This window comes from Sorex araneus, chromosome 6 (assembly GCF_027595985.1).
Source record: "Sorex araneus isolate mSorAra2 chromosome 6, mSorAra2.pri, whole genome shotgun sequence".
Classification (NCBI taxonomy): domain Eukaryota; kingdom Metazoa; phylum Chordata; class Mammalia; order Eulipotyphla; family Soricidae; genus Sorex; species Sorex araneus.
In genome coordinates this window covers 58,737,453-58,764,601 of record NC_073307.1, presented here as the reverse complement: position 1 = coordinate 58,764,601, position 27,149 = coordinate 58,737,453, and the positions used below count along the sequence as shown (strand labels likewise).

The following is a 27,149-nucleotide window of genomic DNA, read 5'->3' as shown; positions in this document are numbered from 1 at the left end:
GAAGCTGCTACCACACCCTGAATCTAAAGCAGAACTGAAAAACTCACCCGGGGCCCTGCACCCCAAACCATGCAGGTGGGATGGCAGGTGTGATGGTAGGTGTGGCACAGGTGTGACGGCAGGTATGGTTGCAGGTGTGATATCGGATGTGAGGCAGTTGTGACGGCAAATGTGGTGGCAAGTATGATGGCAGGTGTGGTGGCAGGTGTGACGGCAGGTGTGGTGGCGAGTGTGAGGCAGGTGAAGGACTCTCGCATGCAAGTTGTGTGCCTGCTCAGTCTCCTTGGCCTCATGGCTCCACCCCCGTCATTAGCCCGTTTCCCTCCTCCGGAAGCCCACACCAGGAGGGGCACGAGGAGTGAGTTGGGGTGGAAGTGATGCTTGCTGAGGACTTCACTGTGTTTGTGTGGCAGGTGGGGGGGTCTCTCCTCCCCATAAGCATTCCGCCTGGCCCTGGCTCAGTCCGTGGAAGTTCGTCCATGGCACTGGCCACCCCCTCCCCCCTTTGCCTTCCCGGCCTCCATTTCCTTACATGGCGGAGCCGCAGGGGCCTGGCTGCAGGGGCTGAAGCTGAGGGACTGGAGGTGGACCCTGGCGGTTTCCTGCCCAGGCTCACACTCTGCAGCTTCCCGCACTGTCCCCTCCCAGGCTGCCTGCCACTGGCCCTTGGCAGGACCTGGAGCCAGCTCAGCCCCTTCGAGGCAAGTGATTGTGGAAAAGAGGCTCATTATCTCGGGCTTAGCTGCCCCTGGACTCTGCTCCTGCCCACACGGGGCCTTGCCTCCTCGGTGGACACTGGAGCTTTGTCCTCCTGGAGGACAAGCCCCTTGCTGCCAAGTTCCAGGCCCGCTGACCACTCCCCCCACCACTGGCTCCTACTGGCGCTCTGTGGGGCCCATGGCTCCTGCACACGACCCCGATCGCCCTTGTGTAGACAGCGTCCTGGGGGGTCCGTCCATCTCTCCGTCCACCCACTGCCTTGGTGCTCTTGTTTCTGAGGAGGTGGTCCAGACCCTGGTGGCCCCCCTGGTGTGTGGCTCACAGTCCCGGTCCTGAACCTGACCCGAGTGTTTCAAGGGGCTGGGGAGGGGTGACACGTGACTCGGTGGAGCACCTCTCACCAGCCCCCAGAGGACACCCCTGCCAGCCACGCAGGCCCTGGGGGCATCGCCAGTGTCCCTGGCAGCTCCTGCTTGAGGACCCGTCTGTGCCCTAGATTGCAGAGTCGTGGTGGCAGCAGCCTGGGGCCCCTCCACCCCTGCCCCATCCCTTCGCCTCTGCCTCGCCTTTCGCTGACTGCAGAGGGGACTGGGCATCGAGGGCTCCTGGGTGGAGTGGACGGGTCCAGAGTGGGAATTCTAAGAGCAGTCACCCAGAGCAGCCTCACCCAGAGCTGTTGTGCCCCCACCCCCCACCCAGGGAGGGAGAGGCCCTTGAGAATTCTTTGACCTTCTCTTTGGGTCCTGATGCCCTGGTCCCAGGCCGCGAGCCGTCCCCTGGGTCTTCTCCCCTGAGATCTGCTGCTCCTATGATTTCCGTGGGGGTCGTCCTCGGCGAGTGAAGCCACGAAGCCATGAAGCATGGGGCTGAGCCTGTCACTTACCCTTCAGGGTCTGAGACGGGGAAGCCCCTCCTCCCTCCTCGCCCCCAGCTGGCCGCCTCTGGCAGGCCTCTTATCCACACCCCAGTGCCACGGTGCGGCGTGACAAAGCAGAGAGGAGGCCCCAGAGCCTCAGTTTCCCCAGAAAGAAGAGCCCAGAGGCCCCTCCTGGCAGCTTGGGGAGTGTCTCAGGCCGCCGAGCAAAGGGCACCAGCAACCCCCCAAAATCGTTGTCTTTGGGGGCGTCTCCTGGTGGTGCTCAGGTGATCCTGGGGTCCCTGGAGCCCTTCCCGGCCCTGCTCTGAGCAGTTTTATCTTTTCTCCTCTCGGGATTTCCAGCTGAGCTACAGGAAGCTCAGAGGCCGCGCTGGTTCTGCTTCCTCTTCCTCCGACTGAGAGGCGAACCCCAGTTCACCACCCATAGCGGGGTCTAAGCAGTGACACGCACAACTTTCCAGAATGTCACATTGCTGGCTTGCTTTTGGGGCTGCACACAGGGAGAGGCGCTTCCTGGTGGCGGTGGGGGCAGAGGGGGCTTCACTGGTGCTTGTGGCCCTACCTGTGCTGTTCTCCACGGGGGGGGGGGTAGGGGAGGGAGGGCAGCAGCCATGCCTCTTCCTTCTGGCATGCAGCTGACCCGAGTTCCATCCCTGGCACCCCATATGGCTCCCTGAACCCAGCCAGGAGCCAGCCCTGAGCACCAACCTCCGAACTGAAGCCATGAATAATCATTAATGACAGAGTCTCCTCGCCGCTCCTTGGTGCACGCTGTTCCGGGGGATGAGGTGGTGCCCGCTCTCACCTGGAACAGTTGTTTGTTTCCTTTGCTAGCCTGGCCTGTGTGGAGAGGTGGAGAGCACCCCCCCCCACCCCGCAACCTCCCACCCCCCGTATCTCTAGTGCTCAGGGGCCTTTTCCTAATCCTCTGCGGGAACTCTGTGCGAGGGGAAAGAGCCCATTGTGGTACAGCTGCAAATATTTGCCCGCTGTCTCTCTCTGTTCCCAGCCCTGGCTGGCACGTGCCGTCCAGCCGCCTCCTGCCACCCACTCGCCCACAGAAGGGGTTTCTGGTTGGGAACTAGGGAGCCGGGGTGGGGGCACATTTGTTGCTTCAAGGGATTCAGTTTCCTGTCTAGGCTGTACCTCACCGTGAGGTACCACTCCCCTCACTAAACAGTCCTGCCCCTGCGCCTCCTGTTAAAAGGCCGCCCCCCACCCCCGTCTGGGCGTGGGTTTGGGTGCATTTCCCCCTGGGCCAGCGCTGACCCTGAGTGCGTGTCTCCAGCAGACCTGGAGCTTTTCGGGAGATTTTATTAGGATGGGAGCGAGCTGGGTCCCTTCTCTGCCCTTTCCGTCATTTCCTTGGTTCTTCTGGTGGGTTTATTTTCCTGAATGAACTTCAGATCATTCTCTTACCTCCACATCCCTCACCCCCCGCGGCACTCTCACTGGGAATGAATGATTGCTAGATTTACCGGCCAAAGAAGCCTTTGTCAGGGGCTGGAGAGCTGGGACAGCGGGGAGGGCTCTGGTCTTGCACACGGCCGACCTGAGTTCCGTCCCCAGCACCCCTTAGGCTCCCCCGAGCCCTGCCAGGAGTGAGCCCTGAGCACCGCCAGGTGTGGGCCCAACACAAAAACAAAGAATCTTTTGTAGTTATTTTCGTTCTGAGGCCACACCTGGGCCACTCCCGGCTCCACTCTGGGATCCAGGCCACAGATGGGCTATGAGTGTGTGGGGGATGGGGACACTGTTCTTCTCTTCCCGGCAGGGGATCGACTGCCTGCTTGCTTGGCATGGCTCCCGTGGCCTGGGAGTAAGCTCGGTGGCTCTCTCTGTGCCAAGGACCCCAATCCCATCCTGAGACCCTCCTCAGCCTCTGACCCGTGAAGGCCCCGTCTCTATACTCTCTCCTGAGGTCACCCCCTCTGGCTTTTCTTCCCCTATGCCAATAGCTGTAGGTGTGTCCCCTGCGTCCCCCTGGGTTCCACGGAACCGGTGCCCAAGTGCCAGGAGGACCACAGCGAGGTGACGGAGCCATACTCTGGCCAGCGCCTGGGCACCAGCGGCCCACGTGTCCCTCTGCAAACAAGCCCCTGGCCAGTGTAAAGACCACCACCAGGGCTGGAGCGATAGCACAGCGGGTAGGACGTTTGCCTTGCACGTGGCCGACCCGGGTTCGATTCCCAGCATCCCATATGGTCCCCCGAGCACTGCCAGGTGTAATTCCTGAGTGCAGAGCCAGGAGTAACCTCTATGCATCTCTGGGTGTGGCCCAAAAAGAAAAAAAAAAAAGGAAAAAATAGACCAGCACCATCCCCAGGTGGGCAGAACCTCTGAAGTGGCTTTTGCCTCCCCAAGGTGTGCAGGGACAAGTGGGATGGGACCCGGGGGTCTGGTGGTAGAAGGGACACGAGATAAACAGCAAGGCCGGGATGTTAGTCAGCTGTTTTGGGCTTCTAGGGAGAAAGGAGCTTTCTCTTGGGGGGGGGTCCCAGGACGCGGTCATCATCCTGGGCTCTGGCCCAGATGCATCCTTTGTGTGCCCAGCTGGAGCAGGGGGCATGGGGCAGTTGTATGTGTGAGCCCGTGTGTGCCCATGTGTGTACCTGTGTTCCCATGTGTGCCCGTATTTGCATGCTTGTGGAGTGGCAGGAGGTGGGCACGCCCAGAGGAGCTTGGCACTGCAGGTCTGTCCAGGCCGGATGTTGGCTGGAAGCCAGCCAGCGGGTGAGGACAGGCCAGTCTCTGCTCGGGGCAGTGCCATGTCCTCCTGGATCCTCACTTAGGCTGGACAGCGTGCCCCGGGCACGAGAGCTGAGGTGGGCACGAGAGCCGAGGTGGAGGCCACTTGCGGGGCCCAAGGGCGCGAATATCCCAGCTGCTCCCGCTAAGAATAGCTTGCGCCAGAGTCCCCACAGAAATGGGCGCCGGCTCTCGGGGGACTGTGGGCCGTTTCTATGGCGCTGGGGAGAGCCTGGAGCTGCTCCAGGAGGCCGCAGCCAGGGAGGGGCCGGGCCTGGGCTCCCGAAGGCAGCGTCCACGTGTGACCCCGGCACAGGGGGCCTCGGGGCAGAGCCCCTACCTGCCACGGGCTGTCCCGGAAGCCCCTCTGAAGTGAGCCATGGGCCGTCGTCCCTGCCGGCCCCCAAGATTCCTACCCTGATCTTCTTCGCCCCTCCCCACCCCCGCCTCCACGGCACTCCCTCCTCTCCGCCACGGCATGGGGGCACCCGACAGGGACTGATGTCACTCCTACATCATGCAGCATCTCTGCCAGCATCAGGCTTGGTGTAAGGTCCAGAGAAGCCCCAGTGGGCTGGGATGCCACCCGCTCTGTGACCTGAGCATAGTGTCAGCAATGTGGGCGCTGCCAGCACCCCCAGAATACTCTCTACCACGGAGCCCTCACGCAGCCCCCAGATTGGTTCGATTGGGGTGGGGGCACAGCCAGCCATAATCTGCTCTAGGCCCCCCTCCTGCCTGCAGAGGCCTGGCTCAGCCTGGCAAGCTCTCTCGGGGCCCCCATACCACCCCCTGCGTCCTTTCTCACTGCTGCCTCAGGGGGCCCCTGTTTTCCCTGTCTCACACACACACACACACACACACACACACACACACACACACACACACAGTACCCTGTAGCCAGGTCCCAAATCTGTGTTTGCTCAAAGCTGGGTTGTTAGGGAGCTGTGCCTGGCGCAGGCTCCAAGGCCTTTATCCTTCATTAATCCTGCAAATATTTACAGCGCTCTGCCCTTCTAGCACATTCTCAGGAGCACAGAAGGTCCCCTCCTCGGCCCCCCTGCTACACCTATGCATGAGGCTTGGGCAGGCCTGGGAGGCGGTGATGGCCAGTGTTTAGGGGGGTCACAGGGCCGGGAGGAGACGGCAGGGAGTTACAGGAACATGTCCAGGGAGTTGCAGGAACATGTGCTGGTTGCACCAGTCATACCTTAGCCAGTGCATGGTGGCACAGTTGTCAAAGGGGGACCACCTTACCTCCGCCCCTGCCCCCTCGATTTCCTGCCCATCCTGGGGGCCCCCAGGCCTGTGTGACACAGGATGGATCAGTCTGTAAGGCACGAAGGCAAAGTTCACATTCATGCCACACGAACCACCTACCCTGGCAGGCCGGGGTCACTGGAGGGCCACGAGACGCCATCAGGCTGAGTCTGGATGGAAGGCACGGCCTCTCCCCGGCAATTTGCGCCCATCCCAGCCCTGCGGCACCCCTGACTGTCTCTCTCTCCATCCTCAGGTACATCCCCCCGCTGATTTGGGGCAAGAGCGGCCACATCCAGACAGCCCTGTACGGGAAGATGGGCCGGGTGAGGTCCCCACACCCCTATGGGCACCGCAAGTTCATCACCATGGCAGACGGGGCCACGTCCACCTTCGACCTCTTTGAGCCGCTGGCGGAGCACTGCGTCGGAGGTGAGCACGTCCATATGCAGGAGCGAGGCAGGGCGGGAGGCCCCTGCCCAGGCCCCCACCTTGGTCACAGTCAGGGGTGGCTGCAGCAGTGCTCACGGGCACACATCGTGGATGGCAGGGGCCGGGTGGGTACGGCTCAGCCTGAGTCTATGTGTGTGGGGTGTGTGTGTGTGTGTGTGTGTGTGTGTGTGTGTGTGTGTGTGTGTGAGAGAGAGAGAGAGAGAGAGAGAGAGAGAGAGAGAGAGAGAGGCCCTGAGTTCGATCCCCAGCACCACCAAAAGATAAAAATGCCAAGGTCTGGAGTGAGAACAGCAGGAAGGGTTCCTGCTTTGTATTCAGTTAGTCCAGGTTCAATCCTTGGCACCCCATATGGTTCCTGAGCCCCTCCAAGAGTGATCCTTGAGTGCAGAGCCAGGGGTAAGCCCTCAGCACTGCCAGGTGTGGCCCAAAATACAGCAACAAACAAAAAAGCAAAAAGCAGGCCCAGTGCCATAGAACAGCAGAGAGGGCATTTGCCTTGTACTTGGTCCCCAAGTTCGATCCACAACATACCATAGGGTCCCCAGAGCCCCTTCATTAGTGATTTCTGAGCATGGAGCCAGAGCATTGCCGGGTGTGGTCCAAAACACCCCCCACCAAAAACAAACAAAAACCCCATAAAATAACAATCAACAATAAAAACCTCCTTTCCCAGATGGAGCTACACAGGAAGCTTCCTGTCGGCTTCCCTTGTGTGTCTCCTCGGCTCAGGCAGGGTGGTGGTGGCACCGGGTGACGGGGGACACGTGCTCTCTCTCTCTCACCCTGCAGACGACATTACCATGGTGATCTGCCCTGGCATCGCCAACCACAGCGAGAAGCAGTACATCCGCACCTTCGTGGACTATGCCCAGAGGAACGGCTACCGCTGCGCTGTGCTCAACCACCTGGGGGCGCTGCCCAACATCGAGCTGACCTCCCCGCGCATGTTCACCTACGGTACAGGGGGCGCACGCTGGGCTGGTGGGGAACCCTTCTTCCTGCCCTCTCTACAATCAAACCTGCCCTCCTGCTGCCTTTCCCCAGTCTGGACTCGACACCTGTGCTCAGGGCTGGCTCCTGGTGGGGCTCGGGGGAACCTACGGGGTGCTGGGGATAGAACCCAGGTCAGCCACGTGCAGAGCAAGCGTCCTCCCCACTGTCCTGTCGCTCTGGCCCAGCGTGTGGACTTCTTGTAGGGTCAGAGGGCCCTGGGCTCCACAGTGCTGCTGCTGTGGGGCACCACGGTCTTCCCCCATCATGCCCCATCTCCTGGAGGGGAAACTGAGGGTCCCGGGAAGGGAGCAGGACCGCAGCCAAGGGCAGAACCACAGTAACATGAAACCACGGCAGGCAGGGTGAGCCTGTGCTGTCCACAGACAGGGTGGTGCCCAGGGGCTTCTCTGGCTTCCCTGCCTTCTGGGTGACAGGCTGCTGTCAAAGGGCTAGAGGGGAGCCGGGGGAAGGAAGGGGCGCGTGTGGGCATGTGTGGAAAGCCTGGGCAGGAGGGCGGGGCACAGACTGGGCGTCGTCCTGGGCACAGTGGGGCAGAGATTGGGCACCATGCTGGGGATGGCAGGGTTGGCTGGCCCAGGACCCCAGCTTCAGCCCAAAGAAGCCTCTCGGGACTTCTGGACCTGTGGGTGACCATCCCAGTGTCAGAGCCCACGGGACTGTGCAGCTGGGCTAGCCCCGGGCACCTCCAGCCCCTCCCTGGGTGACTCATCCGTGTGGTCAGTGCCTGAAGCTCTTAGAAATGACTCTGCCCCCCGGAAATGGGGGCGGGGCTGCGGTGGGGGTTGGGGGCTGGGTCATGCCCCCTCCTCTTGCAACCTCAGTGGGAACGAGAGGGAGTCGGGCCCCACCCCCGGCCTGCCCAGCCCTGCTTGTAGACTGTGCTGCAGCTGCTTCCTCCCCGGCTGGCATCTCTGGTGCCCCTCCAGGGGCCCCGCCCAGCCCAGGAGGGAGGCCAGGAGGTGACTCAGCATCTGCCGCCACCCCCCACACAGAACACCGAGTCTCTGGGTGTGTTTGTGTGTGTGTGTGTGCATGTATGTGTACGTGCATGCCTCTGTGTATACGTGCATGTGTGTGCATATATGTATATGTGTATGTGTTTTTGCATGTGGGTGAGTATGTGTGCACCTGTATGCGGATGTATGTGCGTGTGTGCGTGCATGTCTGTGTGTACATGTGTGACCACATGTGTGTGCCTGTGTGTATGTGCGTGTATGTGCGTGCATGTATTTTCATCAAAGGAGTCAGCGTGCAAACACCCAGTCCTCAAGGAACACCATTTCCTAGAACTTTGGGGCAAGGCCTTGCTCCTGCTGTCTTTGGGTCTGTTGGCAGAGGGGGAGGCGTTTCTTGCCTGCCAGCTGGCCCCGTGGGTTAGTCTCACATTTCATCTTCAGAGAAGCTGAAGATTAGGTGTCTCAATCCCGTTGGTGGCGCTAATCCTGAAGGATGAAGCACCTCATTAAACCCTCCTCAATTGAGGAAGCAGATGGGGTTGTGCCCAGCCCAGCAGCTCTTGGAGTGGGCGGGGGTCCGGCTCCCCCCTTGCCGGGGAGCTCGGGAGCTCGTCTCCCTTTCAGGCCGAGGAGTGTTATTGGAATTGAGGCCTGGAGTAGGAGACCAGCTGTCTGGGCCACCGCACGGACGGCAGACACTGTCATCCTCGAGGGAACCCAGAGGCCCCCACTGGCGCATGTTTTCACTGATGCAGCTTTGCTAGGCCCCTCGATAAGGCCGAGCAACCGGAAGCGGGTGCAGAGGGGGGCTCCTGTAGGCAGGTGTGTTTGGGATTGGGGGCTCCCGTGGGCAGGTGTGTTCGGGATTGGGGGCTCCCGTGGGCAGGGGTGTTCGGGATTGGGGGCTCCCGTGGGCAGGGGTGTTCGGGATTGGGGGCTCCCGTGGGCAGGGGTGTTCGGGATTGGGGGCTCCCGTGGGCAGGGGTGTTCGGGATTGGGGGCTCCCGTGGGCAGGGGTGTTCGGGATTGGGGGCTCCCGTGGGCAGGGGTGTTCGGGATTGGGGGCTCCTGTACGTGTTTGACGGGTGGGAGGGTGCTGCTGGTGGGGTGGACCGGGGCAGCACCCTCCAGGGGAACCTAGCCTGAAGGAAATGTTAGCAAAGCCTGTCCCCACCCACTGCCCCGCCTCGGAAGTTCCCAGAAGGCAGAGCAGCGCCCTCCAGTGTGAAGTTTGTGTACTGCAGGTGGAAGGGACGCAACCAGCCTAGCTGGGGCCCTGTGCCTCGGCCTGTCCTGGGCAGAGATGCCCCACACAGACCCCCCTCAGGCCCAGTCTAGCTCTCCAGCCTGTCTCCTGGCAATATAGGTTGAGTAGGGGTGACTGTCACTTGTCAGGGGGACATCCTAAAGGAGGGCGCCGCCTGGATGCCCAAATCCGGCCTTCCCTCAACACCCTGCCTTCCTCCTGGGGCACCCCTGGGCTGCCCACATACTCGGACCTTGCTTCCCTGCCCACCACGTGCCCCAACCCTCTCCTCTCAGTGGTCTCAGGGGACACTGCTAAGGTCACCCCCCCATCTTCCCACAGGCACATCTCCCTGTACCCCCCCCCCCCGCCTTGGCACCCTCTGTCCCCTGGGACCCTCTCCCGGCCCTGCGGCCTGCCCCCACTAACCACGCTGATGACATCTCGTCAGTAACAGGCACCTGGTTCCTGACTCACTGCCATCCTCATGGGGACGGCACCCCACTTTGTGGCCTAAGAAGCCAGTTCCCAGAGCACCCGTTTCTGTTTGCACTGTGCCCACTCCTCCCGGGATCCCAGGGGCCAGTGGAGATGTGCCTGGGATGACCGAGTGTGTCCACCGGGTCTGACCACCACCCCGATGCCCGCAGGCTGCACCTGGGAGTTTGGGGCCATGGTGAACTACATCCGCAGGACCTACCCGCAGACGCGGCTGGTGGTGGTGGGCTTCAGCCTTGGGGGCAACATCGTGTGCAAGTACCTAGGTGAGACGCAGGCCAACCAGGAGGACGTGCTGTGCTGCGTCAGCGTGTGCCAAGGCTACAGCGCTCTGAGGTGAGTCTCCCGCCCCAGCCTGAGAAACCCCGCCCCCAGCTGAGACCCCGCCCCCAGCCATGCTCTCAAAACCCCTCCCACCCTGGCATCTTCCCACCCCCCCATCTAATCCTTCTGGGATGGTCCCTCCTTCCTCAGATAAGGGTTTTTGGAGGGGGTTTTGTTTTGTTTTGGGTTTTGGGTTGTACTCTGGCAGTGCTCAGGGATCACTCCCACCTCTGCACTCAAGGATCACTCCTGGCAGGGCTGGGGGAGCAGGCACCATAAAGGGTATCTGGGAACAAACCCGGGTCGGCTGCACGTAAGCAAATAGCACACTGGGTAGGGTGTTTGCCTTGCACGCGGCCAACCTGGGTTCGATTCCCAACATCCCATATGGTCCCCTGAGCACTGCCAGGAGTAATTCCTGAGTGCAGAGCCAGGAGTAACCCCTGAGCATCACCAGGTGTGACCCCCCCAAAAAAAAAGGGAACAAAGTATTTAGACTTATGGGGACAATAAGACTAATTAAGACAGTTATTGTTGTCCGCCACAGTACTGTTGCCCTCCTCTGAGATTTCTCAGGGCGCCCGAGGGGCTGGTCATCTCCCATCACCACTTCCTGTCCCCGAGAGGCTCCTCGCCTCCTCCAGGAAAACTCCCATTGATTGCGTCTTCCTGTGCCCTCCCAGCCAGGGCAGTGTGCTGGTTCCCCGCTCCCCATGCCTGGATGGCACAGAGGGTCCAACCATGGTTCTGGCACTGAGCACCCTAGAGCCAGACGCTGCCCTCCCCGGGCTCCATGGGGCCCCCAGAGTGCCTCACTGCTGCCCGTGGCTCTCACAGGGCCCAGGAGACCTTCATGCAGTGGGACCAGTGCCGGCGCTTCTACAACTTCCTCATGGCTGACAACATGAAGAAGATAATCCTGTCCCACAGGTAAGTGCCCCAGGGGCAGCGGGCGCACCCTGCTCTGGCCTGGCTCAAGGTCCTAAGGCTCTGTCCCCCACAGGCAGGCCCTGTTCGGAGACCACGTGAGGAAACCCCAGAGCCTGGAGGACACGGACCTGAGCCGCCTGTACACGGCCACGTCCCTGATGCAGATCGATGACAACGTGATGAGGTGGGCCATGTCGGGGCCCCACGGCTCCTCACACCGTACTCAGGCTCTGCATCCTTCTGTGTCTTTTCGTTTGTTTTTGGGCCACGCCCAGTGGTGCTCAGGAATCACTCCTGACCGAGCTTGGGGTGCCCTATGGGGTACCGGGGATTGAACCCGGGTCGGTCACGTGCAAGGCCAGCGTGCTCCCTGCTGTCCTATCACTCTGTCCCCCATCTCCCATCTGTGTCTCTCTTGTTTGCTTGCTCACTTGCTTTTGGGATCACTCCCAGTAGTGCTCAGGGGCCCGGGACAACGCAGCACTGGGCCTCGAACCCGACCCCCTGCGTGCAGTCAGCTCTCAGCCCCACGGACTCCCTCCGTGCAGCCCGGAGCCCAGTGCTTCCCAGGAGGATATGTGCTTCTCTTTTTCTTTTAATTTTTTTATTGAATCACAGTGAGATTCAATCTTTATTGAATCAAAGTTGTTCGTGATAGGATTTCAGTCATGTAATGTTCCAACACCTGCCCCTTCACTAGCACACATTTCCCAGCACCAATGTCCCCAGTTTCCCTCCTATAGCCTCCCCACCCCCAGCCTGCTTCTGTGGCAGGCACCTTTCTTCTCTCTCTCTCTCTCTCCTTTTGGGCGTTATGGTTTGCAATAGATACTGAATGGTTATCACTTCACCTACTTTTAGCACTCAGTTCTTGTCCAGAGGGATCATTCTAACTATATTGGCCCTTCTCTGTCTTAACTGCCCTCTGCCCGGCCCTTGCCACTTCTGGCAAGCTTCATTGACCATGCTCCTGGCCCCTTACCTGCTTCTTCTGTTTCTTGGACACTCAGAAGCCGATCATGCCATCAGATGTCCCTGCAGGGCTCTCTGATGCTGGCCTCCCTCCCAGTCCATAACCCCGGGGCCTGGGGCCACGCCCCTGGTCACACCCTCTGTCCCTGTGTCTACTTTCCTGTTAGCACATGAGGCCCTGGTGTCACCATCATCTTTCTTTCGGAAAAACACCAGCGTCAGGCCACAGAGACGGTACACCAGACTGGTGTGCAGTCTCAGCGTGTGTGAGGCTGTACCCCCATTCCCCCAGCACCGCCACATAGTCTCAAAACAAAACAGACAAAGCCCCACCCTCTGCAGGCCAGGCATTTGCCCCCATGGGTCTCTGGCCTCAGCACCACGTGACCCCGCCCAGCACTGCCCAGACTGTCCCTGCCCCAGAGAGTCACCCTTGAATTCCATGATCTTCAGGCACATTCCAGGTTCTGGGGCTCACCCTGGAGCCAGACGCCAGCCCCCCTCCTTTCCTGGGGCCCAAACTCCCAGGAAGGAGAAACCGGAAGTGGCCAGTCTGTCCAGATGCATCTGACAGCCTCGTCCTAGTGGGCACAGAAGTCAGAGACTGAATGTCCCTTGGACCCCAGAGGAAGGTTCCAGGCCGAGCTCCACTCTGCAGCAGCTCAGAAAGCTTGTCCCTCCTTCTGCCCAAGCTTCCATGGCCAGCAAGTGGCCAAGCCACGGCTTGAGCCCCCCACAAGCCGGGCGCTCCCATGCTCACCTAGGCCCCCTCTCCCATGCCACAGGAAATTCCATGGCTACTCGTCCCTGAAGGAGTATTATGAGGAGGAAAGCTGCATGAGGTACCTCCACAGGGTGAGTGTCCATCTGCTCCCGGGGCAGCCACCAGGAATCTCTGGCCCCGGCCTCCCTCCTGGCCAGAATGGGTTCCCTGGGTGCTGTGGCTTCCAGTCCTCCCATCGGTGGCCCCATGGCTGTGGCACTGGAATCCCTGCCCGGGGAGGCATGCAGGAGGTGGTACCCTTCCCCTCCCCGTAAAGCATCCATTGGGCATGGAAGCCTTAATCCCTTGAGTCCTGTGCCGGAATGGAGGCCCCAGACCCTGACTGACCTCTGTCCTCGCTGCAGATCTTTGTGCCTCTCATGCTGGTGAACGCGGCCGACGACCCCCTGGTTCACGAAAGCCTCCTGAGCATTCCAAAGTCGCTGTCAGGTGAGCTTGGTGTGGCTCCCCAGCAGCCTGCCCTGCCAGTCCTGGGCAGGGCTTGCACAAGTCCTGGCCTGCCAGGGCAGTGGACATGGACCAGCACCGCAATCCCTAGCCGGAAGGCAGCGTGTGTGTATGTGGGAGCATCTGGGGAGATTTCTGAGTGTGCTCGGAATTAGCATCTCAGGCATTAAGCATCTGCCATGGAGTGATCCCCGGGCCCAGGCTGGGGTCGAGGCTCCGTGGCAGGTCCTGGACTCATGCCCCAGAGAGAGATAAGCTTAACCTATGGACTGGGGCAGCGGCCTGGAGGCTGGGAGCACGCGTGGGGTTGCACAAGGGATTCCCTAGGTTCAGTCCCTGGCACCACATGTCCTGCCAAGCCTGGGGCATCAACAACAAAAGCATTTAGGGAAAAAAAAAACACCCCAAAACAAAGGACTTGCGTCCCCTGCTGACTGTCCCCATGAGAGACAGCCTCCCTGTCTGCCCTGAACACAGTAAAAGCAGCAAGTGATAAGTGAAATGGTAAGTGGCAGCCCACTCGGGCATGGTTTGTGCTCTGGGTGCCCTTGGCGGGCACCAAAGGGGATCTCAGAGGAGGTGGCAAGAGGGGCCCAGCTGCCCTGTTTCATGCAGGGGATAGTTGAAGTCTGCGGCCCGATCCCCCTTGTGAATGCCATGTGTTAACCAGAGGGCCAAGGCATGCTTGGGCTCTGGGGTCCCACTCCTCGGTGCTCTCGGGAGCCGCATGGTGTGTGTTGGGGGTGCAGATGCTCCCTCCTGTCACAACCCCCTCAACGCTCACTTAAAGCAGGCACCGTGCATGGCACAAGGCTCTGTTGGCTTCTGTGTGGCAAGTGTCATTTCCCCGGTGCCAGTGTGGTCATCCCTGGAACTTTCTGGAAGAGCAGCAGTAGGCCAGGGTGGGTGGGGCCGTGCATGTCGGGGATGACACTTGCTATGGATCTCTGCCACCCCGGGGAGGGCCAGACCCTCACGGCGTCCCCTGGAGCCAGGCCTTGGATTAGCTGATCTTGAGTGAGCCCCGAGTTCCAGGTTGCCCTTGAGAATGCTCTCGGGACCCGTCTTTCACGTCACCTGGCTTTTATAGAGACCCACGCCTGGGGTGGGAGTTTCTGTACCCCACTGAGCTGGCCCTGGCCTCTGGCCTCCCGCCCTGGCCCCCAGGGGACAGGTCAGGAATGCAGGTTCATCTGGCCCCAGTTGGGCCCCAGTGTGTGACCCAGACAAGTTGGGGCTCGGGGTGCACAATGGAGGCTGGGCAAGCCACCCCTCCGACTGTGTGAGGATCCTGCTTGAGTGGTCCAGGGCTGCACAGGAGGACTCGGGGAAGTGGCCGAGCAGGAGGGCAGGATGCTGGGCCCACTTCCCGGTATCACCCCGAGGGGACAGCGAACTCAGCCTGCTCCCTGTCCCCTGCAGAGAAGCGGGAGAACGTCATGTTCGTGCTGCCCCTGCACGGCGGCCACCTGGGCTTCTTCGAGGGCTCCGTGCTCTTCCCCGAGCCCCTGACCTGGATGGACAAGCTGCTGGTGGAGTACGCCGACGCCGTCTGCCAGTGGGAGCGCAGCAAGTCACAGTGCTCCGATACAGAGCCGGTGGAGGCGGACCTGGAGTGAGGTCGCGGCCCCCGGGAGCGCCCCGCCGGTCTCTGCGCAGGACAGGGTCTTCCTACTGCATTGGCTTCGGGGACAGGCGAGAGAGCCCCGGTCTTGGCTGCCCTTTTAAACCGATCACACAATCACATCTAGTTTCCCTATTAAAAAAAAAAAATCTCGACAGCAGTTTTGCTTTGCCAGTCCTAAGCTCTGCCCGGAGAAGGAGAAGGCCAGGACTCGTGGGCCGTGCCTGCCTAGACCCTGATGGCCAGAGTCTAGTCCGCCAGCCTCCTGCCCAACTTCCGGAGAATTCCCTGGAGCCCCAGCCAAGCTTTAGAGGGGCCCCCCACACCCTGCTGTAGATCAGAATCACCAAGGCTTTTTAAAAACCCCGCCTCCCTCCAGGGTGGTCCCTGCCCCTCACCTGGATAGTGGTTCTCCTACCAGGCACACGGGAGAGCCATCCTGCAAGGCCACCGAATGGGGGGACCTGGCATAGCACCAAGACCAGGCTTCTAAGTGTGTCCCACTCTAGGTCTCTGGAAAGGGCTGGGCACTGGTCACCCGTAAGAGGGTTGAGGGTGGGGGCTTGGACAGCTGAGGCCACTGGGGTACAATGACAAGTTCAGGATATTCCTGGGCGTGCTTCCCCCCCCACTGCCAAACACCTGCCCTCCTCCATTTATTGGTTCCCCTCACTTCCTAGGAAGAGGTGTCTGCCCCTTTGGTCAAATCACTCAGTGGCAACTTGACTTCCTGTACCCGAGGTCTGTGTCACACTGGCCTTGGGTAACCAGACAGCTGAGAAGTCCAGCCTCAGGCGACAGCCTTTTCCCACCCAGGGGGTTCCTCCACCGCAGTCTGCTGTGTGGATCTCTCAGAGCAGTTCTGCAGCCCTGGAGGTGAGCACTGCAGCGTGGCTCCCCGTTGTGCCCGTTCCCATGCTCGGACTTAAACACCTGCTCTTTGAAGGTCTTATCGTGCCCTGGGACTGGCGCCGGACACAAGTGCAATGAAGGGAGACCTGGAAAAGAATGTGGCCTGTGGGTTCCTTGGCCCCGGGACAGATGGGAGTAGAAACCAACTGTGGGTCTCTGCATGTGTGTGTGTGGGGGGACGAGGAGTGCATGTAGAGGTACACAGGGAGCACCCCCTCCCCACACTGGCTTAGGTGCTGGCCCGGGGTGCATGACAGAGACGCCTGCCACCTGGACCTGCTCTCTGACAATCGCTGCGTTGTCTCAAGGCACAGCGTGGCCCCGAAAGACTTGAGGCTCACGGGACTCGGCCAGGCTCAGCCATCCTTTCTCCATGCTCTGCTTTGCTGGGGCCGCTGTCTCCCCATGTTTCCTCACCCTGGTCTCCGAGCACAAAGTGGCACTTTAGCATCTGCCCTGCAAGGTGGAAGCCAGCTCCTCTCCCTTTTTCTCCCGTGGAGGACCCGGGGACCATTTTCTTGCCACAGCCTTTACTTCTCAAGCCTCTGTGACCGGACCTGCAGACCGTCAACCCGACCTGGGAGTGGAGACCTGCTGGACACGCCTTCTAGGATGGAGCCCTAGTGAACACGCTCTTGGGGGTGGAGCCCTGCAGGACACGCCTTCCAGGGCGGAGCCCCACTGAATACGCCTTCTGGGGGCGGAGCCCTGCTGGACACGCCTTCTGGGGGATGGGGCTGTTAGACACGCCTCCTGGGGCGGAGCCCTGTTGGACACACCTCCCAAGGGCAGGGCTCTGTCTTCCCTTTTTTTTTTTTTTTGCCTTAGGACACAACTCAAAGGTTCTGACAAAGTGGCCCCAGGTCCCACCCTGGAGGGAGGAGACGGCTCTCTGCTGATGCCCACAGAGGTGTCAGGGGAGGTTCTGGTACAGTGTGGCGAGCCTGGTCTGCCTCATTGGGCTAAGGGAGGCTCTGGCCTTTGTTGATGTGTGGCGGGAGAGGGTGGAGGAAGAGGGGGCGGGCCTGTCTCTTCGATGACTGAATGACTAATCACCTTTCATCCAAGTCACTTGAGTTCCACTGGAGCCCTTTGTCCAAGTCTCAGGCGCGCTCCCAGGCACGGAAGTGAAGCTGGGACTGCGGCCAGCCCAGACCGGAAATGCTTGTTGGTCCCTGGACGAAAGCCCGGAGGCCAGCCTTTCCCTGCTTGTCTCCTCCTGGCCAGGCGCCTTCCAGGCCAAAACCGGCCCATCTGGTTGAAGGAAGACATCTTCTCATCTGGGGAAAGGATAAAGACCCCGAGGAGAATAATGTTGCAGGAACAAGACTCTGACGGAGGGGATGCAGTTGGGGACTACGGCGCTGGCCTTGCACATTGTGGTCCCTGGCTTCGACCCCTGGAAGAGAGAGAAAGAGAGAAAACATAAAACTGGTCCCTGGCTGTCCCGTCCCTCTAACCCTCTGATCATGAGCAAGTCCAAGACCCTGATGAATGCCTGGACTCCTGGAGACGCCCAGATGTGCAGGCTGGGGCAGGAGGTGCATGTCGCTGCGTCCCTGAGTCTCCACAGGCCCCTGGCACCTCGCTCGGACCAGCTTCGCAGAGTTCTGGCCCAGAAGCACTTGCCACCTTGTCGCTCACGCACCATCCGGAACTTTCTCTCTGTCCAGAAAGCCTTAACTTAACTCTAGATTCTCCCCCAACGGGGCGCTGGAATATATGCTCTGCACTGTGCGTGGACACTTGTCATGTGGCCTGCTGATGCCCGGTCAGGTTAGGGCCCCCACTCCCTGCAGCTCGGGACCACTTAGGAAGATCGTGGGTGTCTCCAGAAGGCTGAGCATCCGTCCGAGCAGAGGGCAGCCCGCTCTGTTCCTGTTGCGGAGTGGCTCGATTCTCCTTAACTGTTTGTGGAATGAAGGGGAATAGAGGAAAGAAAGGCATCTTTGGAGATGAAAATGGTCGCTGCTGGGGGCTGCTGGCTCTGGAGGCTTGATGCTGAGGTTTGCTGCTGCCCTCAGATTCCCAGGGCATAGATAGCAGCCCCCTTTGGACAGGCCAGCCGCCCCTCCCCAAACTCCCATTTCCTCTAAACTGTCTCTCTAGCATGTCCATGGTAAAGCTTTCCTGTCTCGCTAACGAGTGTGCTCACGTGTAATCTCTAACTGGTGGATCAAGTCTTTGAACTCGAGTCCTGTTGATAGTAGCAAAATCCACAACCCCCTTTTGCTCTGCCTTCTGGTTCCCCACTAGCCAAGAAATTTATTGCCATAAGTTTGGGGATCCCTGTCCCCCTGGAGCATCTGCAGAAATACCTTTCACCCCATGGACTCTCCTTCCAGAATGTTCCTCTCCGGGGGGTGGGAGAGGAGCCCCCCCTCACCCTGGGATCTAGAGTAACTGCTAACCCCTGGTCCCACCACTTCTGGCCCAGAAAGGGCCTTTGGGGAGGCAGCTCCTGGGTGGAGGATCTGGGGGTGCTCTTTGGTTTGCCTCAAACCGAGTCCACATGAAGAGGAGAGCCCCCTCTCCACCCCTCACTCCAGGTACAGATGACCTGGGGGTCCCCTGCTGCCTCAGGAAGATCTCCAACAAACCCCAGCTTTCCCTCTGCTGCTGCCTTAGCAACACCAGGGGAGGGGGACAGTTTGTCCCCCGTCCTTGGTGAGACTCCGGTCCACCACCTTCCTCTTCTCTGAGTAGATCTGTCCCTACCTCAGGTCTCAGAACCTGACACTTTCACATTCCTCCTTTGGGCCCCTTTGCTTGGATTCCCTTTCCTATAGACTCCCCAAAACGTCAGATGTCGCCTTGAAAATTCCTTGCTTTTTTTCAAGTTTGTGTTTCAAAGGCTCCAGGCTGATGGACTTAGTGGGGAGGGGGGGGTTGCGGGGAGGAGGGGCGGGGGCAGGGGTCCCTCCAGCACTGGTGGAGGGTGGTGTTTAAGATTTGCAACTAGCAATGCAATTTTTTTCTAAAAGTGAGGATATATTCACCTTTGTTAAGAAATTATACTAAACAGTGTCCTTGATCATTTTTCTTCTCAGTACTTTGGGTCCTATTTTGATTCTGTGTGGTGGTAAGCAGACATCATTACAAATGAAAAACTAATTTTGTTATCTTTGAGTCTATGAAATTTCTTTACTTAAATAAAGACTGAAAAATTTGGCATCATGGCTTGACCTGCCTCTTCTTTCCCACGGGGCTCCTCACCGAAGCACAAACTACCAGAGATAGGATGCAGGTGGGAGTCTCCTGCCTGATGTGCAACCAGCCCATTTGGTCTCTGGCACTGCAGATGGTGCCTCTAGTACGGCTGGGCTCTGGGAACCCTATGGGATGCCAGGGGTCAAACCCACGCTGGCCGTGTGCAAAGGAGTGCCCTCCCTGCTTTAGACTTCTCAAGCCCCGTAAATTCTCGTTTTATGTAACCCAGTTCATTGTGCAAAGACCAGAGAAGTGACCAGCTCATGGGCTCATGCAGCCCCACTGCAGAGCCAGAGCCTGAGACAAGGGAGACTCCCGCCCCAGCGGTCCTATGAAGCTGATCTTTGTGCCCTTTGGGGCACAGACGCCAACTCCCAAGAGCACCCTTGGAGAGGTGACGGCCCCCGGGATGACGTTGTGGGCCTCTGTATTTTGCTCACAAGAGGCCTCCTGACCATGGAAACAGGGGTGGAAGACAGTCTGAGGCTTGTGCCGCTTCCAGCTTTTTCCGGCAGGTCTGTGCCAGACCTCCAGCAGCACCAGCCACTCTGGTGTCCTTCGATAACAGGTTCTGCAGATGCCACCCCCCACCCCACCCCTCCACTGAGCCTGTCATCCCCACATACACGGGTTGGCCTCCGCACACACTGGCTGCCTTTGCTGGAAATGACTCCAGGGTCAGACTGCCCATACCCGCGCTGCCTGCTGAGGTCCCACCTCCTCTCAGGCATCTCCGCAGCAGCCCAGGGCGGGTCGCGCAGCTCTGCACCTCCAGTGCTCAGGCCTTTCCGTGTTTCTCATCCCGCTTTGATTCCTGAGAAACCACAGGTAGCTGGGGTCTCACAGGGCAGCGCCTGCGCAGCAAGGTGCACGGAGGGGCCATGCCAGGGGCGGCCAGCAGGGGGCAACGTCAGCTCACAGGCGGTTCATTGCCCATCAGATACGGCTTTTAACTTTTTTATTGAATCACTGTTATACAGACCCTTGCAAAGCTGTTCAGTTGTTCATGATTGGATTTCAGTCATAGTGTTCCAACATCCATCCCTCCGGCAGTGCACATTTCCCAGCACCAGTGTCCCTAGGTTTCCTCCCGTCACCCCCACTCCCAGCCCCCTGCCTGCCTCTATGGCAGGTGCTTTTCTTCCTCTCTCTTTCTCTCTCTTACCCCCCTTCATCTCTCTCCCCCCATCCTCCCTTTTGGGCATTGTAATTTGCAATATTGATACTGAAAGTTTATCAAGAAAACCCCTTTACCTACTTTTAACCCTCAGATCTTGTCCAGTGTGATCATTTCTAGCTATTATTGTCATATTGGTCTCTTCTCTTCTCTATCTTACCTACCCTCAGCCCCACACACACTTGTGGTTAGATCCAACCATTGACCCCTCCTAACCCGTTTTCCCTGGCCATGCATATTAGTCTTCTACTATATATATTTTTATGTATCACAAATGAATGCAGTCATTCTATATCTGTCCCTCTTCTGACTCATTTAACTCAGCATGAGCATGATACTGTCCAAGTCCATCCACTTATAGGCAAATTTCATAACTTCATTTTTCCTAACAGCTGCATAGTATTCCATTGTATAGATATACCATAGTTGCTTTATCCACTTGTCTGTTTTGGGGCACTCAGGTTGTTTCCAGATTCTGGCTATGGTGACTAGTGCTGCAACACCTTCACTGTTTATGCTTTCATGACTTAGCATTTCCAGAATCCTGTTCTTCTCTTTGGGCTCTGCACTCTGTGGAGCTGATGCTCTATTCCCAGCTGTGGCCAGGACCACGCAGTGCTGGAGGCTAAACACACAATACACAAATGTGGCTCCAGCCTGCAGAGACTGCTCCTGGCCAAGGGCTTTAGTTTTTTGTTTTTGTGTTTTGTGTTTTTTTTTTTCCTATTTTCAGGCCACACGGTTCATTTGTATATTTTGTTTTGCTTTTTTTTTTTTAGATTGTCAAAAATCTTCCCCACAAAATATTTCTAATCTCTTTACTGAAAGCAGCTTTGAGGGGGTCAGCGCCCTGGGATTCAAGCACTCAGATTACATTGCAACAGTACTGGGTTGGGGGTGATTCCGAGTCAGGAGTGTTCAGTGCAGGAGACCCCTCGGACAAGGGAGGTGCCCAGCTCTCATCCCCCTCAGGCTCACCAAACCAGCACCCTCAAACCACCCCACATTCATGTGCATCCCCCTCACCTGCCACCAGCCACCACAAAATTGCAGGGAGCCCCTCACTAGCTCTGACAGACCCTTCTTTTGTCTCCTGTTTATTGTCTGGGGGCAGCCTTGGGACCCTAAATAGCCAAGTGTTGTGCTAAAGGAAACCCTGAGAAGCCTGACTACAATCTCAGGAATGCAACCCTCAGTCTTCCAGGGCTGGGAGCCCCACCCCCACCCCACACTGTACTGCCCACCGCTTGGGACCAGGTAACCCTTAGGGAGTTTGGGCAGGACCCTCACCCCTCCGGGGCTAGGACTCTGGGGAGGGAGCCAGGGTGCTGGCCCAGAAGCAGGGTGCAGGCTATGGGGTGCCCTAGAGGGCTGTGTTCTCCACTATGGCTTGAGGCCCGAAGAGCTGCTCGGCCACCACACTGCCATCGTACTTGGGCAGCGTGCCCCCAAAGTCCTCTGGCAGGATGTCCTTGTCGATATCCTGGAAGAAGCTGGACAGATCCTCTCCATGGACAAAGACCTATGGTGGGGGGAGGGGCAGAGCTGAGCAGGGCCGGGGCAGGGCTGGGGTGGTGGCGGGTTCAGGGGAACGTCCTTCCCTGCCGCCCAGCCCCACGCACCCGCTGGAGCAGCTTGCTCTTCAGCAGTGGCTTCACCAGGTTGTAGGTGGTGGCGAAGTACCAGGGTTGGTGGATGAAGTGGACGGCTTTGAAGCGGGCGGGGAAGGAGCCCTGCCGAGCAGAGACCCCACACAGCGCCACGGCTCAGGGGACACAGCCGTCCTGCCTCACCGCCCCTCTGACGGCCATCGCGCCCCCAGCCCTCCCTTCCAGGTCAGGCAAAGTGGGTCCCAGGATGCCCCCGCTGGGCAAACATCTTAGCCCACCAAGCTGCATCTGGCAGCAAACAGCCTAGCTAGTGGCAGGACGTTGAGCAGTGGGAGTTCACTGGAGGGGGTGTCAATGAAACCCATTCCCAGGCGGGAGGGCGGGGGTCCCGGAAGGGCTACAAGATAGGGGCAGACTCCAGATAAGGGTGGGACTACAAGATAGGGGCGGGGCTCCAGGAAGGAGGCGGACCCCAGGCGAGGGTGGGACTACAGGTTAGGGCGGGGCTCTAGGTAGGGGTGGGGCTACACGTTAGGGGCGGGGCTTCAGGTAAAGGGCGGGGCTGTAAGTTGGGGCGGGGCTTCTGCCACATAGAACTGAGACTGGTGGTTTCAGGGTTCAGAGGGTACGGGCCAGTTTGTTAAAGGAGCAGGGAAGTATGAGGAGGGTGGATTGTGAGGGAACTCGGGTTTGCGAGGCGGCAGGGTGGGCCCAGTGGCAGTCATTTCTCTTGATGGCCCTGCCCTTGGGGAGATACGCACCTGGAGCATGTCCACCATCTTCTTGAGGTCGGTGGTGCGCAGCCCCGCCGCCTGCTGCAAGGTGAAGCCCCTGAAGTTCTCCACGATGCAGAAGCCATTGATCTGTGTCTCCTCATTCTCCAGAAGTTTCTCCAGGATGAAGCAATAGGCCTGCAGGATCTAGGGCCCAGAAGGCAGGTCCGTGGGAGCCCCTGCCTAACCCCCACTGGACAGTCCAGCAGGGGCCTGGGACCCCCCCCAACACACACACACACAATCAGGAAGCTGCCCTTGGTTGTCAGCCGCACTGCAGGTGAGGACATATATTCGAACAGCCAAAAATCCAGGAATAGATAAAGAGGCCAGAGGCCAGAACAGGCAGGGTGTGCATACAGCAGACCAGGCTTGAATCCCTGGACTCCCATAGCGTCCCCCGAGCACATCAAGGAGTGATCCCTGAGTAATGCTGGGAGTGGCCCAAAAACCAAGAAATCGAAATAAGTGAAATCACTTCTGTAGTGAGGCCCCACACCTGGCTGCAAGCCGGGGACCATGAACCAGGGTCCACCAGTGGTTCTCAGCTTCTCAACAAGGCAGGGCCCCTGCTGGTCATGCCCTCGTTTTCCTCCTGTCTGGGCAATGCTGTCGGCCCCAGTCCCCACCAGATTACCCCAGACCTGCCTCGCCTGTGCCTCCCAGGGGAGAGAGGAAATAGGGTCCAAGGGGGGAAGGGGAGCAAGGCTGACCTCATCAAAAGTGATCTCTTCACTGTCCCAGTTCTCGATGTTGAAAATCAAGACCACCCTGCCCTCCTTGTCCCGGCTGGAGAGAACCCCAGGGTAGCCAGCCTCGATGGTACAACGGACAGCCTCAGGATTCAGGTTCTGGAAAAGCTCTGGATACTGCAGGCGAAACTGGACATAACCTGGTGGGCGCAGTACAGAAGACACGCCCTTAGGGAATAGGAGCCCCCACCCCCCCACCCCTAACTCCCCACTCTATCCCTAACACTGGGTTTTGCAGAAACTGCTTTGCAGAAGCAGCAATTATGTTTCAACTGTCCAGCAGGAAGGACCAGCAACTGTTGTTCCCAAACAGTGGGGGGAGTCTAAAATGCTCTTACGTGGCCTTTTAGAGGGGAAACACCCAGAGATGTCTGCACATCTTGTTCTTTTTGTCCCAGAGTCACCCCCAGCCCTATCGCCCCCCCCCCAGCCCTAGTGGTTCAAGAAATATACAAAACTGATATCTCCAGCTGCTCCTCCTAGCTGTGAAAATGTGCCTCCCAAAAGAGGTGAGAGGTGGGTTTGAGTGCTGCACCCAGCCTGGAATAAAGCCTTTTCTTCCTTTCCTGTCTCAGCCTCTCCCGGAGCCAAACTCTGGGAACTTGGTGCTGGGAGCCTCTCTCATTAACACATGCATGCTTCATTTACTCAACTGAAAGGGGTTACTCAGCTCAAAGGGATCTTTTTTTGGGGGGTCACCCCCAGCAGAGCTTAGGGATCACTCCTGTGGGTCTGTGTGGGCCCTGTGTTGTGTGGGGGATCAAACCTGGGTTACCCCCATGCAAGGCAAGCAGCGAACTGCCCCCTGTACCGAGCTTCTAGCCGCTAGACGGGGGGGGGGGGGGGGGGGGGGGGGGGGGGGGGGGGGAAGGGTCTTGGAGCCTCACACCTGTCTGCAGGTCAGATTTGGAGACTCAGGGAGTTGGAGGAGAAGCATGGGGGGGGGAAGGTGCTGTGTGAAGGGCTTGAGGGTTGTGAATCCCCCAAGCTTCCACACGCGGCCAGCACTTCCCTTACCTTGGAGCAGCTCATAGGCACGGCCCACATTGAACTTGCGTGCACGGATGAAGCGCAGGAAGGAAGCACTGGCCCAGTCCCGCACTCTGTCAGCCACGGCCACGGCCAGCTCCTGCCCTGTGGCCGCCTGCGCCTGGACCATTTCCTGCAGCGCTCGCACTGCCTCTGCCCGCTTCTCCTCCTGCTCGTTCAGCTCATCCTTGGCCTGAAACGAGTGGTAGGGTCAGGACAGCCTAGGCTAAGCCCTCTGTGGGGGCAGGACCCCACCCCATGCCCCTACATCCATCCCACCCAGACCGCCAGTGACGGCTGGATAATGTGAGGTCAAGCCTCAGGGCTGGAGGGTTCACAGGAAATGATAGCCAAGGACTCCTGTTAACTCCCCAGAGCTTAACATCTGCTGAGCCCTTCATGTTTTTATTATTAATAACTTGGGGGGGGGAGCCCCACTCTGTGGTCCTCAAACATACTTCTGGCTCTGTGCTTGAGGATCCTTCCTGGTGCTGGAGGGACTTGATGGGATGCCAGGGATGGAACCCGGGTAGGCCACGTACAAGGCTTTCCCCACTGTACTATCTCTCCAGTCCCCAAGACAGACAATCTTATCTGCATCTCTGAGATGAGACCCCCCTCCCCAGGCCCGGAGAGAGGACATACTTGTCCAGGTCCCCAGTGGATGAGAGAGAGGGGTTGGGTGGACACTGGCCTTTGTACTCTTGTTGGGCTTTTGAATGACTTGAGTTTGAGACTGTCTGCCCCAGTTCCCTGGTTCCTGCCCTCCCAGCCCTGGAGCCACTCGGGTTAGCTCTCTCCTTGGCCCAGCTGCACACAAGTGCGGATCAGGAATTCCAGCCTCTTGCCGGGTTGGGGTGGCGCCTTTGGGTCCTGGGGAAGCACATGCGGAGCCAAGACGGGGTCCTGCCGCGGAGGCTGGGACTCTGGATTCCATCCCAGGGAGCCTGGGCTTGGGGGCCTAGCCCGGCTCACCCCGACACCCCCAGCACCTCACCTTTTGCAGGGTATGGCGGGGAAGCTTGTGGCAGGGACCAAAGACAGGCCCGTGGTCCTTGGGGCTGAGCCGCTCCAGCTGGGCTCGGAGTTCCTGTTCTTCCTCGGGAATCACGCGGAACAGGCCCCTCTAGGCAAGAGGGGGTGGACCCCGGGGAGATGGTCACAGACCACAGAGAGCCCGTAGGAATTTCTGCTCCCCCAGAAAGGCCAGAGGGTGGAGGAGTGTGGAAGGAGAGTGGGAAGGCGGGTGGAGGGGGCTGCCCCAGGTAAGCCCACTTACCTCCTCGGCCATGCTCTGGGCGTCCACGGGAAATAGGCTCTGGGCACCCTGTCTTCGTCCCTGTGGGCAGTCTTTTCCCTGGGGTCAGAGAAACTGTCTGGTTATTACCTGCAAACACCAGAACCGCCTGGAACAACAGTTGCGAGAAATGCAGGTTCACCGCTGGGCTTCGGACCTGGGAAGGCACAGACCGTGCGCGCAATTGACCTGGAAAGACGTGTGTGAACACATGTCTGCTCTCTCTTCAAGACGGTTCCAAGAAGAGGCTGTATAGCCTCTTTTTTTTTTTTTTTTTTTTTTTTTTTGCTTTTTGGGTCACACCCGGCAATGCACAGGGGACACTCCTGGCTCTGCACTCAGGAATTAGCCCTGGCGGTGCTCAGGGGACCATATGGGATGCTGGGAATCGAACCCGGGTCGGCCGCGTGCAAGGGAAACGCCCTACCCGCTGTGCTATTGCTCCAGCCCCTGTATAGCCTCTTTGCTCGCCTCCTTCATTGTCAGAATACGGGACATGACACACACAGTGGCCACAATTTCTGTTCCTTTGGGGGCTGCACCTGGCTGTGCTCAGGTGTCATTCCCAACGGGGCTCGGGGGTGTGTGCAGAGCAGTGAGGGGGGACACCCCCGTGAAGAGCTTGTGCCCAGCCCTCGGAGCCATCATCCCGGCCTCACCTCAGTCCTTAGGAAGAGTTGGCCCAGCCAGGAGGCCCAAGAATGAATCTCCATTCTGTTAGACCTAGTGGGGCTGCCCCCAGAGGGGGTCTTTCCTCCACCACCTCCCACCTTGTGGACCACCCCGCCCTTCCTCAGTGCCCCATTCTCAGGAGGGGCCTGTCACAATCCCCAGCCCGTGTTCTGAGCTCTGTGATGCATTGGGCGTTTTCAAACCTAGTCTCAGAGTGGGGCTGGGACAACAGGGCACCGGGGAGGGTTTTTGCCTTGCACCCGGTCAACCCGGGTTGGCTCCCCGGCACCCCATATGGTCCCCTGAGCACCAGCAGGAGTGATTCCTGAGAGCAGAGCAAGGAGCAAGCTCTGAGCACTGAGAGTCCTGGAATAATTCTTTGTTTTCCAGATTTTTCCATTCTCCCCATCCCACCCTAGGCTCTGCAGCTGGTACTGGGGGGCTGACTCACCTCCCAGGTTCCACAGCTCTTCCTGGGGTCCAGCCGATGCCACGACCTGCCTCGAGGAGCTGACAGCTGCTTTGGCCAGGGTGCCGTCCCCTCAGCAGGCTGAGATTACTGAGTCATGAGGAACTTCTCAGCCCTCTCCCCCCGTCGTTTCCCATGAAATCGGGCTCCCTGGGAGGCCCTGACAGGGGGGGTGAACAAGCACGAGGGGGGGGGCAAGCAATCAGCCGGGAGCCTCACAGTGCTCCTTTGTGTGTGTCCCCTGCCCTCCGGAGAGCCCTGCTCAGCCATGTGGAAGCTGGGCACTGGGCCAGCGCCATCCTCTCCTCCCTGGTCCCTGCCTCCGCCACAGGAGACAGACTGGAGGAAGTCAGTCAGACCAGTCCTTGCCCGGCGATGCCTGGGCAGGATGCTGG

At 59.1% G+C, this 27,149-nt stretch overlaps 2 protein-coding genes across 5 annotated transcripts in view; one reads left to right on the top strand and one right to left on the bottom strand.

The window, feature by feature from the left end:
• The window catches only part of ABHD2 (abhydrolase domain containing 2, acylglycerol lipase), a 30,122-nt gene extending 11,185 nt beyond the window's left edge, over positions 1–18,937 (top strand). For all 4 annotated transcript variants that reach the window (XM_004617591.2, XM_055141533.1, XM_055141531.1 and 1 more), the window contains 8 exons: positions 5,862–6,037; positions 6,848–7,015; positions 9,925–10,108; positions 10,934–11,026; positions 11,100–11,210; positions 12,784–12,853; positions 13,127–13,211; positions 14,652–18,937. In XM_004617591.2, the coding sequence (XP_004617648.1) occupies positions 5,862–6,037; positions 6,848–7,015; positions 9,925–10,108; positions 10,934–11,026; positions 11,100–11,210; positions 12,784–12,853; positions 13,127–13,211; positions 14,652–14,848 (1,084 nt within the window). In that variant the 3' untranslated portion in view covers positions 14,849–18,937. The remainder of the gene's footprint in view (positions 1–5,861; positions 6,038–6,847; positions 7,016–9,924; positions 10,109–10,933; positions 11,027–11,099; positions 11,211–12,783; positions 12,854–13,126; positions 13,212–14,651) is intronic.
• Positions 18,938–20,956: 2,019 nt separating this feature from the next.
• Positions 20,957–26,875, bottom strand: RLBP1 (retinaldehyde binding protein 1). The gene is made up of 8 exons (XM_004617522.2): positions 26,737–26,875; positions 25,596–25,673; positions 25,314–25,442; positions 24,305–24,509; positions 23,249–23,427; positions 22,524–22,682; positions 21,775–21,885; positions 20,957–21,674 (listed from the first exon to the last, which is right to left on the bottom strand). Exons 2-8 carry the CDS (start codon positions 25,605–25,607, stop codon positions 21,516–21,518), a joined length of 954 nt encoding a protein of 317 aa, XP_004617579.1. The 5' UTR covers positions 25,608–25,673; positions 26,737–26,875; the 3' UTR covers positions 20,957–21,515.
• Positions 26,876–27,149: the final 274 nt, after the last annotated feature.